At 36.0% G+C, this 17,717-nt stretch overlaps 1 protein-coding gene across 1 annotated transcript; it reads left to right on the plus strand.

Annotated features, from left to right (window-relative positions):
• The first annotated feature begins 508 nt into the window (after positions 1-508).
• Positions 509-13,721, plus strand: LOC101827294 (bile salt sulfotransferase 2-like). Its single transcript, XM_040741303.1, has 4 exons — positions 509-530; positions 2,590-2,684; positions 7,104-7,281; positions 13,609-13,721. The coding sequence occupies exons 1-4, from the start codon at positions 509-511 to the stop codon at positions 13,719-13,721; spliced, it is 408 nt and encodes a 135-aa protein (XP_040597237.1).
• The last annotated feature ends 3,996 nt before the right edge of the window (positions 13,722-17,717 follow it).

The raw sequence follows: 17,717 nt of genomic DNA on the forward strand, positions 1-17,717 counted from the left end.
CCAGATTTCAATCTAATTTTACATTGTTTGAATCATGTCTCTTACTGCTCTGACCTGACTAATGTCTCATCTTCTCTTCTTACTTCACTCAGTTGGTTTTTCATATAGCAGGGAACAAAGCAAGTATTTAACAGAGGCTGATACAGGAAGAGAAATAAAACCAGTTCAGGAACAGGGAAGATAGTGTGACTGTTAAAATCACATCACAGTATCTCTAGGAATGTGAATGAAGATTTTGTGTGAATAGGAAAGGCTATGCCTGGAAATTTTCCCATTTACTGTTTTGGATGCTTAGGTCTTTAGGAGTTGCTATTGAGAAATAGTGGAAACTACCATGTGAATACTAGTGGGAGGGGATCACCCTCAGAATGTGTTAAGATAACTGTCCAGACATGGTAGTAAAAAAAAAGTTCAACTATGCCCATGCCCACACACCTCTGGCTGTTCTTTCTTGGTTTTGGTCACTCTTCACCAACTCATGCTACTGTCAATGGAACCTGCCAGGAGGATGTCTTCTTATGGCATCAGAGGTAAGGCTAAAGGGAGAAGTGTTTTCTGATGAGCTTGATTATGTCAGCTCAGCAACAGTGTGTGTCAAATGTCACTTCCATGAGAACGAGCCTTTAGAAGCTCAGGGGATTTTGGGGGAAACCACTGAGTCAGTGAAATAACCACTCAACTTGAATTTTCTTTCTGAGGGAGTAAAACTGAATACTATGGGACAGTGAGGGGGCATCAAATGAACCTTCTGGACTGTAATAAATGAAAAATTATATGTACACCTTTAGTGTCTTTACATCATCTTCTCTCTCTGTTGTTCTTCTTTACACTTTACACCTTAAATACACCAACAAAATATTTCAGGCACCATGAAAATTATGATGTGGTGTCATTTTGTTTTTTAAGTGAATGATCATAATGAATATAAATAAAGCACATGTTTTCATTTCCCTTATATGATTAAGCATCCTATTATAATTGAAAAACAATTTATCCAAGAGCCCACATGTGATCATATCTATACAACTTGTTATAGATTAACAGAGTAAAAGCAAACAAGGCATTTTCCCAGGGATTTCTTTTACTAGAAGGCTGCATTTTGCAGTTACAAAGGATAATTACTTTCTTTTTTAATTTAATTTTAAATAGCTTGTTTTACATGTCAATCCCAGTTTCCTCTCCCTCCCCTCGTCCTGCACCCCTCACCATCCCCCCAGCCTCCCACCCTATCCCAACTTCCTTCCACATAGGGTATATCCAGAGTCTGTCATGTTGCACATTACAGGGGCCAGGCAATGCCCTAAAGTCCAGGCTGAGAGAGCATCCTTCTTTGTGTTATGCACACAAAGTAAATTTGTATGCCAGGGATAAACACTGATCTACTGCCCAGGGCTCCATAGGTTGTCCAGACCTCCTCAATGACTATCACACTCTGGGGGTCTTGTCCTCACAGCTGTCGGTCTGGGGTCCAAGAGCTCTCCCTTGTTCAGATCAGCTGTCTCTGCTCGTTTTGCCAGCCCATTCTTTGCCAATTTGCTCTTCGCTCCTCTCTCTCGGTCACTGGGCTCCATATTTCTTATATCAAATGATAATCTTAGAAAGAATATTTAGCTGGGTGGTGGTGGCGCATGCCTTTAATCCCTGCACTCAGGAGACAGAGGCAGGTGGATCTCTGTGAGTTCAAAACCAAGTTGGTCTACCGACCAAGTTCCAGGACAGGCTCGAAAACAATACAGAGAAACCCTGTCTCGAAAAAAAAGAAAGAAAGAATATTCAAAGACTCACAAATCTAAACTTTTATGTATGGAAAACACTTGTCTTTATTTTAGTTCCTCATGATGCATACCCATGCACCCTCCTCCTCGACAAATTTTTATATCAGGAAGTTGATGGCAGAAATATGCGCAAGGAATTCATCAACATATTTTATCATCAAACTATTCTAACAAGAAAAGCACATCAGCTAACAATTACTGGGCTCTTTTGTTCTTGCTCCTTCACATTAATGATTCCCTCATTAAACTATGTAACTTTCTAAAATTTGGAATATTTGTCCAGGTTTTTCACTTCAAAACTATTAACACTAACATTTTAACATAAACTTAAATCGTATTTATAGTTTAATTTTAGCTGTTATGCAAAATGAATGCCATGAACACATCTCTCATCATTAACAGTATAAAATATTATCTAACTTAGCTTCTTGTTTTCAATTGTTTTCTTAACAATTTACTGAAGATATAGTCTATATTTCTTCTCAAGAGAAAAGAAATATGTGATAATTCCTTGTTCTTATTTTCTATCTTCTGCAACCCCTGCTGTATTAGAGGCAGGGCCAACATCATATCTTGCTTATACTTATGTTAATTTTTCCATTATGCTTTGCTTTCTGATGGTCCATTGTCTTGAATTTTTATTGCCACATGATTATCCTGTATCATGGCCACCAGCAAAATGTCACACTGACTACTGTAAATACTGGTTTGATTTTTCATAGTTAAACTCTCTGCCTTTTGCAGAAAAGTGAAGACCACCAGGCAGATGTCACTTTCATTGTTTGTAATTAACACTTTCCTTCTCATTTCTCAGTGATATATGGATCTTGGTTTGAGCACACCCGTGGCTGGCTGTCCATGAGAGAAAGTGAAAACTTCCTGTTGCTGAGCTATGAAGACATGAAAAAGGTAACTGCTATTCTCAGAGCAACCATGCAGCCTCTTTCCAACTCACCCCTTGTAGTACCACACATTCTTCAAATCTCCATTCTACCTACTTTGTCAGTTTTAGGCTTCTGCTATTTCCTATCAAGCTTTCTTGTCCATTAACCTCATCTTATAGCCTACTCCACCCTGAGTTAGTGTGGGATAGGTCACACTTGCACTACATATTTGTTTTAAATGATGTTTATGCATCACATTCTATACATATGATAACCCTAGTGGTTAGTCACAGATGGGTGAGGGCCTAGGCTCTGGCCCAATCATGTGACAGACTTTGGAGATCTCCCATTGAGGTCCTCACCCACCCTGGGGAGCAGAGGGGGGATGGGGTAGGGGATGGAGGGATTGATCTAGGGCAGGGGATAAGGGGAGGGAGAGGGAGCTGGGATTGACTTGTGAAGCAAGCTTGTTACTAATTTAAATAAAAAATTAAAATACAAAAAAGAAATGCCCCACAGAATGTTACAAATATGGTTCAGATGACAGACTATGGACACCCCCATGGAGGGCCTCACCCTCCCTGGGGGAATGAGGGGATAACGGGGGGGGATGGGGGGAGGGCACGGGAGGAGGGGAGGGAAAGGGAGAGGGACCTCGAACTGACTTGTGAAGCAACCTTGTTTCTTATCTAAATTTAAAATGGAAAATAAAAAAATAATAATAATAAAAAAAGAAATATGGTTCAGTACTTTGTGTGTGACTGAAATGTCTCTTATTTTAAAAATTAAAAAAAATCTTGCCAGGGTGCTATATGACTGTCAACCTAGCACTGGGAGATAGAGACAGATTCAGGAGTTCTAGATTTTGCTTGGTTTTATGGTGGTCTCTCAAGATATAAGAGACATTATTTTTTTTAAAAAGAACATTGTTTAAAAAGACCACTAAGAAAAAGAATTTTTAAGTTCATCTGTGTACCTTATTTTCATTTAGTTAAAAATTCTTCCTCTAATGATGGAAATATAATGACACCAAACAGAAAAAAATATTCTTGTTTTATCAGTAGTTCAAAATTTTAAATAGTTTGGAAGTTTTGGGTGAAAGGTAGCCATCATTTACATATCACTGATATGCGTATCAATTTTACTTTAAACTGTACAAGAAAAAATGCACTAGGCACACAATCTGTCAGAGAACACATTAGTTCATTCTTAGAACTGTTCAAAAAATTTAGTTAAGAAGGATAAGAAACAGCCTTTCCTTATGAAAGTACACTATGGTGATAACGAAGGTTATTAATAATTTTGCATTCTTTGTTTTGCTTTTATTTTTCTTACTATATTTTATTATATAAAACAGCCTTTAAATTTAAACTGGTATGCTCATATTATTTCTCTCTGATGATTTCTTTCACATCTTATCCCACTCCTTACCCAACCAACCTTAAATTCTTTCTCAAATAACAAACAAACAAACAAAAAACAATAAAGCAACACTGCCCCCCCAAATAAAACACTGAAACATAAGAAAGGTAAGACACTGAACAGTAACCAAATAAAAGTGCATGTAACTGTGGATCCTATTATATGTTGATAAACTATCCCTGACCATGAAGATTGCCCTGGAATGGTTGAAATATCGAGTGTCACTGCACTGAAGAAAACTAAGTTTTCCACTCCAGCAGGTATAAATGAGAGTTAGGTTGTTAACCTTTACCATAATGAGTATGTTTTCATTCATTCACTTTAAAAATTGTAACAAAATAAGATAAAATATGATGGAAAAATATTATAACCTCAATGTTGGACAAGACAAACCAATAGAAATGAAACAGTGAAATAAAGGGCACAATTAGAGAACCAAAAGTTCACACATTCAAGAAGCCCATAAAACTCTAAGCTGGAAACCAAATTTCTAAACAGAGACATGATACAGGCTGGTGACACTCTGTGTAAATTGTTCCCTTTTGTGGGTTCATTCTAGCTTTTCTCATGTTGATGTGGAGGACCTTGTTTTGTTGGAGTCCTTCCTACTCTTTACTCTTATATTTTTCTTCTTCTTCTTTAGAGTTCTCTGTGCTCTAAAGGGAGCGATTTGGTGGAGACCCAGCATTTAGGACTGATGTTCAAAAGTATCTCACTCTGTGTACTGTCTGTCTGTGTGTCTCTATGATTTGCTCCCAACTGCTTTAGGAGAAACCTTCTGAATAAGCACTAATCAGAGGTTAGCAGAATAATTAGGAGTCAATTTGTTACTAATCTTTTAGGCCAGTATTATTTGGTTTCAATTGAGGTTGCCAGTTTATCTAGTCTCTGATACCAAGGAAGTGTCAAGTATGTGTTCCATCTCGAGGAGTGAGCTTTACATAAAATCAGTTAATGATTGGTTATTCCTGTGAATTTTGTTTCTAGAAGAACTTGCATATATTACATCATTGTAGAGGAAAGGATTTGTGGCTGGCTTCATGTTTATATTTGTATTTTCATAGTGTGCAGAGTACCTTCCTATAACAAAGAGTCTCAAAAGTATTGTTGAAATCTGCATTTAGTTACAAGTCCATCAGCTCCATATTGAGTTACTTATAATAGTGTTTTATTCAACAATGGGGCCTTACTCTCAGTTTTGGTAGAGGAACCTGTACCCTTAGCAGCAGTCTATGTTGTTGAGAGCTTCCCATACCATAAATTTGACCACAAACTCAATTAGATGCACCCAATCTCAGTACTGGACGAGAGTTGACCTTTTGAGACACCATCTACACATTAAGTTACATTATGAAATGCCCTTTGTATGTGTACATGTGTGTATACACACATTATAAGAAGTTTCTACTATGTTAGGTTGTATGTATGTTTCCTCAAATATACCTTAAATTTAACCAACTCTCTCTGTATTCACTCCCTCAATATCTCTTATTTCCTACTCATCATTTGATCCTCCCAGTTCTGCCATTTTCAAAACTTCAGTAACGTTTCTCTGAATTTGGATTTTATTTACTATGAACTTAGCGGACTTTCTTTCCCTGTCTGGTCTATTTATTGTTCTGTATGCTGCTTTTACCTTGATAGGCATCTCCTTCTTTAGGTTAAAATATTATTCTTCTTAGATTTTGTTCAAAATATCTTCTGTGCCATAGACCTTTGTTTTATTTCTTCCTCTACTCCTTTTCCTAAATTTGGGGTTTTCATAGTGTCGCAGGAATCTTGAATGTTTTTGACAGGAATATTTTGGATTTCACATTTTATTTTACAAATATGTATATATTTCTTCTTTGTTGCCTTGTCTAAGTGATTCTCTTGTCAATCATTTACAATCACTTCATAAGGTAAGATCTATGGATCCTTTTCTAGTTACTAAATTTTTCGTTTGCTGATTTCCTTCAGCTTGCATTTTCTTGATTAATTCTATTTCCACTTTCTAGTCTTAAATGGTTTTAGTAATGACTTTACTTTGTGCTTTTGTATATTTCTCTATGGGTTTTTGTCTCTTTCCTCTTTTAGGTCTTCTAATATCTTCATGCATGCTGCATTAAAGTTCTTTTCTGGTTTGGCACCTATGCTGGGATTCTCAGGGTCTTTTCTAGTGAGGTTTTTTTGACTCTGGTTAAGAGATCCTGTCCTGGATGTCTGTGATCATGGAAATGGTAATTCTGGTTGCTCATATCTGGTCCTGTCTTTGTTGCATTTTTTGTTTCTTCCTCATTTTCTGTTACCTGCCTGTTACTTAGGGTAATACTGTGGTTGTCTGTTACCTGGTATGTAATTTTTCTAAGATCATGGTAATTGAGGCCACTGGCATTTCATGTAAAATGTTATTTTGGATTTAGAAAGATGACACTAAAATTGGGGATGGGCTGAGGGGTACATAATAATGTTTACAATGGAGAAGAGTGCAGAGTTTCCCATAGGCTCTGATTAGTTATTAACCTGTGACTGGGACCATAACTCAGGACAAGCCACAGCAGAAGTTTTGATATAAAGCTGTGGATGAGATTTAGGATTGCAATTGAAAGAATGGAGAGAGAGCTGAAGATCTGCTGTTAGCATAACTGCTTTCCTAACATCTTAATGGTTTGTGGGTTCTTAGGGAGCATCTTCTGAAATTCAGGTCTAGGACAAAGCAACGCATCACAAAAAGGAACTTTGGAAGTTATGATCATTGTGAACCAGTTTAGACAGAGGATTTGGGTGAGGGAGGATTCACCAGATGTTTATGGATGAGACTAGAAGACTGGATTTGGGTGAGGAAATTGAGAGGTGACAATCTGCATTTAGTCTACATGATTCTGTGTCCAGCTTTACCTATGGGTTCCCAAGGAATGCTTTCTAATTTCATGGTGCCATTTCTTTCTTCCTATCCGTTTTTCATCATCCATCCACAGTAATCATCTCTGCATCTATTCTCTCAGATGTTTCTTTTTCTTACCCACATTTTCTCTTCATTTAGGACCCAAGAGGAACCATACAAAAGATCTGTGACTTCCTGGAAAAAAAGTTAGAGCCATCTGAACTGGATATGGTCCTCAAGTACAGCTCCTTCCAAGCCATGAATGAAAATAAAATGTCCAATTTCAATATCACCCCAAACATTATGGCTCCTCATAATTTAATACTAATGAGAAAAGGTAAAGAAATTTTGTACCCTCAAAGTATGTCGGACCATTTGGAGGACTTGTGTTCCTAGAAGAGTATAAGAACTAGTCGGGAATGTTTCATAATTCATTGCACTTCAAATCCGAGTTTCTCAAAGACCTTGTAAGGGAAATTTTCCATGGTGGTCATGTGGGCTTCAAGACCTCGTTATAAATTGATTTGTTCTTGAAGAGAAGTTAAGGAATGTAGAGGGTCATGTCCAATAATTTCAATAGGAAAGAAAATTGTAGACCTATTAAAATTAAAATTGTAGTGCTCCTTGTATCTTAGATGTCAACTGAAAAAATTGCTTAATGCTTCAGACCACAGATAAATTTGGGATAATATCCTCAGAAAATACTTTCATATTAACACCTGAAAAAGATGATGAATGTGTCAAAGACTGATGACACACACTGAATATAGAATTGATCATTGCAACGAAGATTGGGAAAGGGGGGTTTAAGAGATTTATTTATAGAGAGCAATCACTTACATTAGAAGTGAGGTCAGCACTCTATGGTTTCTTAGCCTCTGCCAGGATCCAGGAGAGAGCTTTTACTTTCTCCCCTTATATTTCTCGCCTTTCCCATGTCCCTATGTAAATACCCAAATGGGCGTGGTCAATATCTCAGGTATGTGAGATATCACCTACAATTCCCCTTTTAATCTAAATAAAAGATTTAGACTTGATACAAAACTCAACCATATGCTCCATATATACATAGAAGATGATGAGCAAATTATAATCTACTTGTATCATATCCTAAGTATATCTTTCTGGTCTACACCCTAAACATATCTGAAAGAGATGCCCAAGTTTGAACACACCCTTCCAATCCCAATCCTAAATAATTGAAATCTTACCCTAACAGGTGTAAGCCACCCTGCAATATTGGAAGTAGGGAAAGGGGGAGTAGTATTTTCAAAATTACTTCCTACTGAAATGGGACAATGACAACCTCATGGGATCGTGTAGGAAGAAAATGTTAGTGTAACTAAAGTCTCATTTGCATTCAGTCTCTGTTGGTGGGAGAGCTTGATTGAATTTCTAATGTTGATTGAAGCTTTTATCTGAGGCTCTGGCCAGTTTATAGAAGGTGCACCATATCAGTTCATAGGTCTAGAGTTATGTAGATTGATGTAGTCCCAAACTGGTTTCAGGATGGTACTTGTCAGATTGCATTGATGACATGGGGCCCCATTTTCTTTCAGGAGGTTTTGAAGATAGCCATAAGGAAATTCCTTGTTCTCTGTGGAAAATTCAAACATTAACGTTAACAGAGAAATTTTCAACTTATATATATATATATATATATATATATATATATATGCATACAGGGAAATGCAACAATAAGGAATATGGTAAACATGAGGGAATTTGACTTTCAGTGAAATTACTGAGTATAAACAGATGGTAGTCCCTAGATTTTGTTCTCTTGTTTTACATCAATTGGCTCCTTGATACAATACAGAAACTCTGAATTTTCTGTGACCAACATGCTTGGATTTAGAGGAGGAGAGCCAAATGCAACCCCAAAGCCAGCTTCGGCTTAAGTGAATTTGGATCAAAAAAGCATTAGCAAGTAAAGAAAAATAAATATTGTAAGTGCAAAGTTAAGAGAATTAGACATTGATACCAAACCATGGATTATTGTTTGCTTGATTATATTTTGTGTGGCTATCCTATATTCTTCAGGTATCCATGCGTTCAGTATTTTCTCACTGTTTTGAGACATGTTTTCCATTAAAGACAAAAACCAAGACATTTCTCTTTCCCATTGTGAGGTCTCCTTATGCATAGTAGACTATAAATTTGTGGATGAGTTGTCATATTTCCTCTTCTCGAGGTTCCTCCTGTTTATATTGATTCTTGATCAATTTTGATGGAATCCAATGCTTGTCTTCTCCTGTGGAACAAAGCAAAACCTCTTCCACAATGTAATACATATCCTGTTTTCCAAAATGAGGTCATAACATCCTTGAAATACACCCATTTATTTAGCTCAGAAACTTTTCTATATTACAGTGTATTTCTACACCTTCTTGTCCTATCTCATTAGCATTAAGAAAGTTCAGTGTTAGTAAATCATTATGTTTGGGGGGGTCTTTTTCCCCCTGGCTGTTCATGGAGCATTTCTTTTAAGGTGTGGTTAGATCTCTCAACCACTGCTTGTCCTGTATGATTGAAAGGTACACCAGTTACATGTTTCATGTTATATTTGAAAATTGCTCCAATATGCTGGAGCATTATCAGTTTTTATTTGTTCAGGTATACCCATAACAGTTATCACATCTAAGAGGTATGTGATAACAAAATCACCCTTTTCAGAGATTAGAGCAGTATTCCATTGGAAGCCTGAAAACCTTGTGCTAGAGGACCTGGCATACCTGTATGGGATTTGATGTGTGTTATGTATATATAGGGTGAGTTCTATTTCTGATGGTTTTCTGTTATTGTATAAACAATGAGGTTAATTCTGTATCATCAGGAACAAATTCTGTAATCTCAATGTGTAAGACGACTCTCTCTGCCTACTGAGAGTCCATAAATATATTGAGAAGCTCTGTAAAATTCATAAGTACCATGAGAATGGCAAACAAATCTGCCTTTTGTACAGAGTTGTAAGGACTTTGAACTACTTTACTTATATGTCCTGATTTATAACCTGCCTTACCTGATTGCAGCAATAAGAAAATCAGCACAATTTGGTCTTCACCGTTTGCACCACTGTAGAATGTATGGACTCCAGTGATTGGTGTTTTTCTTATACTACATGGAAGGATCCAAATTGTTTTCTTTGTGAATTTTATTCTCTCTGTTTTGAGATAGTTGTTACTAATCATGCCCAAAACGTCACTGCAAGTCATTTGCCAATATTCATTATCCTTCCATAAGTAGGAAATTTCTTCATTTGTTACGGTACAATAATTTCCATTGGATCTCTACCATTTAGTTGATGAAGCCTCAGTTTACCTTTTAATATCAAATCAGAAATCTTTTCTATATATGACTTCAGTCTTTTATTCTGTTTCTGTGACAGAAATATACATTCTAGTATGATATCTTATCTCTGCATCAAAATTCCTGAGGGGTCTTCTTTAAATGGCTAAAGAACCAGAATGCAGTCTGGTTTTGGATCCACATGGTCCACAGGGAGTTCTAATATTCCTTTTCTACCCATTCTAACTTATTTTCAGCCTCATCTGATAACATCCGTGGACTGCAAAACTATGGATTGGGGGAACAGTTTGTAAATTATTTCCAAAGCTTTTTACACAAAATACTGGCATAAAATAGCACAGGATAAACTTCCACTAACACCTGAAATGATGAACATGCCAAAGATTGCTGACCCATACTATAAAGATAAAGTGAAATTTTCACCCCTGTGAGAATCTCATGGTATTTACCCACCTAATTAGGGTTGCTTCAGGCTCAAAGCTATTCTATTTTTTTCTGAATTGTCTCTACTTGAATGTGAATACACATCTTTTCTATATCTGTCCTCTGTCTCTCTATGCTGGGAGAAAATAATGATTGTTGTTTCATAGCTGAAATATTGAGGAAGTCTGTTGCCAGAATAAGTCACACTGGGAGTTTCTCCTTCACATAATTAGCAAATAAGTGTTGGTATAGAACTCAGGATTAATGAAGAAATAAGTCTGATGTCATGTCTCTTAGGATGAGTAAACATGTTGGGCATAGAGGCAGGATGTGGATAGCTATGGGTTCAATTTTCATCTCTCAATCACTTATATGTTTCAGGCTTAGCTTTCATTCCTTCTCCATCATAGAGTGTAAAGAACAGTTCCTAGGATTTAAAGACATGAAGCGTATCAATGAAAAAATTAAGTTAAATTGTCAGTAGGTAATATTTAATACAATACTCCTGATATCCTCACAAGAGAAAGATTGGATTCAGATTTTAGCATACATTCATGTGTACCTCAAGAATATGGTCATCTATACACTAAGGACTGAGGCCTCTGGAAGAAGTCACTTCTGGTGACAGATAACCTCCTGTGTTCCAGACTCTGGGAAGATAGAGTTACCTGAACTAGAACTGATGATCACACTATGAAGAGCAGTTGTCCATTTTTGGATTTTCTGTAATGACATAAGTAAAAAAGTATGTATTAATAAAGGCTCTAATGAAATGCCAAAAAGAAGGAAGTGACTTGTTTAATAGGAAATTCAATGAAAAGTAAGAATCAAAAGTTTTATCAGACACATACAGAAGTATATATGGTAGAATTTAGGATGTAGTTCCATGAGGATAATTCTCAATTTTTCTGGTTAGATTCTCCCAGGATGAGACCACAATGGGGTTTTTGTTTAATCTCTTTCAATATTTAGCATTTTTCATGTACCATATATGTTAGGAGGGAATAAATATTTGTAGTAGTTCTGTAAAAAACTTAATCTGATTCCATAAGTCATATATAATTTATCATAATGATTATATATGACATCTATTTCTTTTGCATTTGATGATATTATACTTTAGAGGATTATTTTCATTGTACTAAAATGTATAATTCATGAGTTTCACTAGAAAATAGGTCATTGAAGGGAGAGGCCAACTTCATTACCCATCCCTCCCTGATTGATGACTTTAGGAAAGAAGATGCTGATATGGATATGCTGTGAAAACTTTTGAAAAATAGAATGCTTTAGGATACTTTTCTTCTTTTCAAATCCTACATATGATTGCTACCTTCTTTTCAGTCTTGAAGGTATGGGAAGTTCAACATTTACTTCATTTCTTACCATAACATACCTAGTTCGCTAAATCATAATGCAAGATAAAACTGTATTACATGCTATGCTGGACTTAGTTTGGAGGCATTCTCTAGCTCTATTTTCATTGTTCTTTAGTTGCGCTACTCAGGAAACAAGATAAATACCTTGTTTTGCTTCTCAAGGTTTAGTTTTAATCTGAGAGCCTTAGTCATTTGTCTAGTTAGGATTAATATGGTTTTATGCTTCAAGCAATAATTTTCCAAAAACAGTTTTGATCATTCTGATTCCATACTTAGATACTGCAAAAAATCAGACCAGGGAGATGGTCATCCAAATTCAGCCAAGGTAAATTTGGCACAGCTGTTATGATGATATTTTCCCAATCAAGACATGTGATAGGAAATATGTTCTCACAAACTTCAAATGTAGCGAACCTCATTAGTTCACAGTGATGTTTCCTATAAAGCATGTTTGAGCCATTAAGCATTTATACAGTTTTCCCTAGAAGAAATCAATCTGAGACACAGAGAGAATAAGACCTTCTTAGAAATACACTATATCATGACCAAAAAAGAAATCCAGATAAGATATGCACAACAAAATTTTGTAAGAACTAATGCCTCCAGAACTATAAGGAAGTTCCTTCCTAACAAAATTTAAGTTACCATGAATTATGGTTATCCTGTCACCTGACACCAGACTTTGAGGAGATTTTTATAAAGAAAGAATGAAGAGATATACATGCTTGTATGTTGCACAGGATTTTGACATAGCTGGAGATTTACAACTTCATGTGTGCTCCTGTAAAATTTCTCTCTCATGGACTGATTTATTCCAGTAGGCAGTCATATTGAATTTGCTGAGATTCTGGTGGCTTGGCTTCCAATCTCTCTTGTCAGGAGACAGGCATGCTGTAAGAGATAATACCAAAGGTCATTCTAATAATGAAGTAATACTGAAGCTGAGAGTAACAATTATATTATTGTTACTCATTTAACTATATGAGAATCATATTGTCATATCTATCAATGGTATTTTACTTGAATGTGCTTTATCGAAACTTACCATTTAATTGTGAATACTTTATATTTTATTTTATAATACCACTGAGGATTTGAAGTTAACTTACATGATACAAAAGAAATGTAATATGGAAAAACATGACTTCTATTGTCAGTCTTTTATGAGTAAAAATTAAAATGTAAAAAGAACAATTGAAATATGTTTGGATAATAGATGTAAGAAAATCTGCTATATTGGATAGTGGGATAGAAGCAGGTGTAAGGGGATGCTAGAACAATCTGGACATATAAAATATAGAACCTCTTTTGATGCTGTTAGATTGTATAATTAATATGCTGGTATAGAAGAAGGGAAGACATTATTTCCTCACCTCTGAAAGTCGTTTGCACATTATTTCAAGGCATAAGATATTTTCTTCAGGAAATAACTGGTAGTTCCACTATTACATGCGTGGTCCTTGTAAAGCATATGCTAAGAACATGTGAAGGATGCATTGTGATGTGTTAAGATAATCTTTAACCCTTCTATGTGTCTGCTTCACATTTTCTAGGCACAACTGGGGACTGGAAGAATCACCTTACAGTAGCCCAAGCTGAAGCATTTGATAAAGTATTCCAGGAAAAAATGGCTGGTTTTCCTCCAGGACTTTTTCCATGGGAATAATATCCTAAGACTTCATATACAGACAGACAGGTTTATTTTCTTGTACATGTGAATGACTAGATGTGGCTGCAGAATAAATCCTGTTACAGAATTGTGGACTTTTGTTTTTTTCAAAAATATCGGTAGTAGCATTAGTTGTACTGGTAGTAGTATTGTAGTAAAGGTAGTTCTAACATATATGTGTGTGTGTGTGTGTGTGTGTGTGTGTGTGTGTGTGTGTGTGATGGGGAATGGTCTTCTGTGTTGTTCAGCAGAAGAAAGATTCATGGCTAGAAAAACATAAAGATTTATAACAAAGTCTTATTCAGATAAAGGAAAACCTCTAAAAGGTTTACAGTATATTTAAAAACACATGTAGGCTTAAAAGACAAAAAGAAGCTAGATGGTGATTTTAAAAAAGCTGGATATGGTGGCACATGCTTTCAATCCCACCATTTGGGAGGCACAGGCAAGCAGATTTCTGTGATTCCAAGGCCAGGTTGGTGTACAGAGTAAGTTAAGGGGCAGTCAAATTATCATAGACTAACCCTGTCTCTTCAGAGGAAAAAAGGCAAAGAAAAGAGAGTAGAAATAATTAAAAAATATGGAAGCCACATAAAGACAGAAAATACACAGAGTCTGGATACTGTATGCTATTGTGTTGCCTTTGAATTGCATAATTGCCAGAGAAGGAGAAACAACTGCTAAAAGACATTTGATTGTCAATACTGCTAATTAATCCAACATATATTTTTAAAATGCTTTCACTTTCATATTTAAATATAACAACATATTACTTGGGAGAAGAGGTTTTGTTTGTGTTTCATCAGAAAATGTAAAACTATGGATTCCTTGCAGACTAATTAGGATTGAGGAAAAAAAGACCCCCAAAACAGTGTCCCAGATGTTCCAAAATCTATAACAGCTGAAATGATGCAGCCATACAGACTACAAAAAAAAGAACTTAGCCAAATTTCAGTTTTTTGTCATGATCCCCATAATATAGACAGTGTCCCCAAACAGCAGGCAGCAATTTGGAATTAACAACCCCCAAATTACCAAATATTGTTTATAACTTTTTGTTTTCATTTAAATGGGATTGGTTAATGAACACAATCAAATTCTTTTTACAGGCAAGGGGGCATTATGATATAGAAATGAATATTTTCATTTATTAACACAATTTCAAGTCAATTTTATGATATATATTTCTCACATTGTTTAGATACTGTGTTTATAGCTATTTTAAAATGTAATACATAATTAAGTACAGATTATATGTGTTTATCTATAATCATTAAACTTATTAGGTTAGTTAGGTTTTCTAGATATACTGAGATATATTTGGAATGGATAGATATTCTTCGAATGTTTTTTACAACCTTCAGAAAATGGCATTTAAAATGGTTTCAAGCTTTTCTTGACAAAGAAATGTCTGCTACTAGCAGCAGCACAATAGGTCAGATAACAGGATGAAAATAAAAGAATGTCAGTATCAAGTTTACTTTCAATATGGCAAAACTAGCCATTTGGACAAGAAACTGCCCTTGCCGGGACTGTTTTATTGTTGCTGTATAAACTGAAGATGCAGAACCCACAGGAAAGTGACTGTTGAACCTGCAAACCAAGATGAACATTCATGCAGGGTATGTGCTTCATGGAAGGGTCAGCCAAACATTTTTTAGGACATAGATAAGAAACTAACAAACTGCCAGTGCAGGTGGACAGTTTAAAATGTCCTGTTTCAGAGAGAAGTCTGCCAGACACACTGTGGCTTATGGTCTGAAGATGGATTCCCCAACATTTCAGAAGAATTTTGGTTGACTCTCCTGGTAGCAAGATGTCTTAGTCAATTTTACTGTTTATATATTATACTTCTGTGGTCTTTGATGGAGTTGAAGACAGATAGTTATAGTTATAGTTTTTCTTAGTTATGATAAAAGATAAGCTAGATATAAGACATTAGACTCACACAGATAGGATTGATGATAGAATACTTTCTTTAAATCTTGCTAAATGTTAATGGACTAAATATTGTAACTGCAGTTCTTACTTGTTAACAGTTTTGTTATATATTTTACTACATTAAAGTTAAAATACTTATTATTTAGACAGAAAAGAGGAGATGATTGGTAATGGTCTATGTATGTTTGTCTTATTGGTTGATGAATAAAGCACTGTTGGCAAATAAGGAAGCAAGATAGGTGGGACTAAGAGAGGTGGAGGATTTGGGGAAATGGAGGCACAGTCAGTCACCATGTAGGAAGGGAGAGGAGTAAGAGGTCTGGACCCTTTCTCTGGGAAGAGAAGGCCATGTGAAAAAAACTCAGATTAACAGTTATGGGTTAATAATTAAGTCAGACGTAGCCAACAAGAAACCATTGCAAATGGCCAACAGCTTCATTATTAATATAGCATCCTGCATGTTCATTTGGTAATGACATGACTCTGGCACCAGGTTCTGGGGAAGAATGCACATTATGTGTATGTGTGTGTGTGTTTGTGTGTGAGTGTGTGTGTGTGTGTGTGTGTGTGTGTGTGTGTGAGTGTGTGGTGTGTACATTTCTTCATGGGCCAGAATATTTCACTTGTTCCTACAGAGCTACAGTTACATGTTGTGTAATGCTCCTGCTTTGTGTTTAAGGAACTAAACACTAAACTCAGATTCTCTACAAGGGTACGACAGTGCTCTAAACCACTTAATCATCTCTCCAGCACTGAAATTTAGAGTCTTGAGTCATCAGAATGGAGAAATAATGTAATAAGATCTTTTTTATGGTTGAGCAGGATTTTTCTGATTGATAAGATGGAGAATGCAGCCAGTAGCATCTGGTTGCTATGCCCTCTCCTATGGTTTTCCCAGTATTCATGACTGAAAAACCAACACCAAAAAAACATCCAAATGGCTTCTTTACATATCTGTGGGAGCTAATCCAGATAAAAGAATGGAAGGGAATCAAGGAGTTTGTTGATTCTTATAGTATTCATTCTCACTATGTCAAGAAGCTACTGAACACATCGGCAAGCAAAAATAAGGTGACCCATAAGAATTGGATCCAATTGATCTCTGCGGTGCTCAAAAATTCATCTTAAATTCAAGGGAGGGCTTCATTGAGGGTAGAAGCAAAAGCTTCTGGGCTTCAAGGCTTAAATAAAGCTTTTGAAGATCCCTGAGTTAAGATTGTTGGTGAGGGTGCTTATGCTGAACCACAGGCTCAGGCTGCATATGATGAACACATCTTGTCTTTGTGCCATGCAGCATCCCTGAATGCTTTGGGTAAGGTTCTTGAACCTGTCTAGAAAATAGAACCATATCCCAAAGTGGTACAGGCACCAAGTGAATTCAATGGTTCATTGAATTCTTAGAAATATTATCCACAGAAGTAGAATCACAGGTAACTGATTCAGATAGTAGGCTAATACTTATAGAATCTCTAGCTTATGAGGATGTGAATTCACAATGCAAATAGGTACTCTGGCCATTAAAGATCAGATCAGCACCATTAGAGGAATAGGTTCTCTATACAGTAACATTGACAATAAAATCAAGATACAGAAGCTTGGGCAGGAGAAGCAATCTCTAAATGTTTGAAGAGGCACCAAGATGCCAAATACCTTAACTGTGGGGATATAAAAGCTTGGGTAGAAGAAGCAATCTCCTGAAATTTAAAAAAACATCAAAATACCAGATGCTGTAATGGTGGCAAAATAGGACTACTAAAAAGAAATTGTAGAAAAAGCATTTCTAAAAATAATGCTGCTCCTAGGAAGATTCAAACAGAAGGCGTATTTCTGATTATGTAGATGTGGCAAAGGTCGACACTGGACCAAAGACTGTAGAAAATGATTCAAGATGTGAAATCTGAAGTAGATGCAATAAAGAAAAAAACAAACTAAAAGAATTCTTGAAATGGAAATTATGGTTAAGCAATCAGAATCACAAATGCAACAGATGTAAGAGAAAATTTCAGGAATTAAAGATAATTTGGAGGAAATAGATTCATTGGTCAAACAAAA

Source organism: Mesocricetus auratus, unplaced genomic scaffold (genome assembly GCF_017639785.1).
Source record: "Mesocricetus auratus isolate SY011 unplaced genomic scaffold, BCM_Maur_2.0 contig_11451_pilon_obj, whole genome shotgun sequence".
NCBI lineage: Eukaryota > Metazoa > Chordata > Mammalia > Rodentia > Cricetidae > Mesocricetus > Mesocricetus auratus.

Bases quoted from the DNA above. Each gene is read 5' to 3' on its own strand.
- LOC101827294 (XM_040741303.1), top strand. From the start codon at position 509: ATGTCTTCTTATGGCATCAGAG. The intron at 531-2,589 runs GTAAGGCTAAAG...CTCATTTCTCAG, and splicing joins GTCTTCTTATGGCATCAGAG to TGATATATGGATCTTGGTTT. The intron at 7,282-13,608 runs GTAAAGAAATTT...CACATTTTCTAG, and splicing joins TTTAATACTAATGAGAAAAG to GCACAACTGGGGACTGGAAG.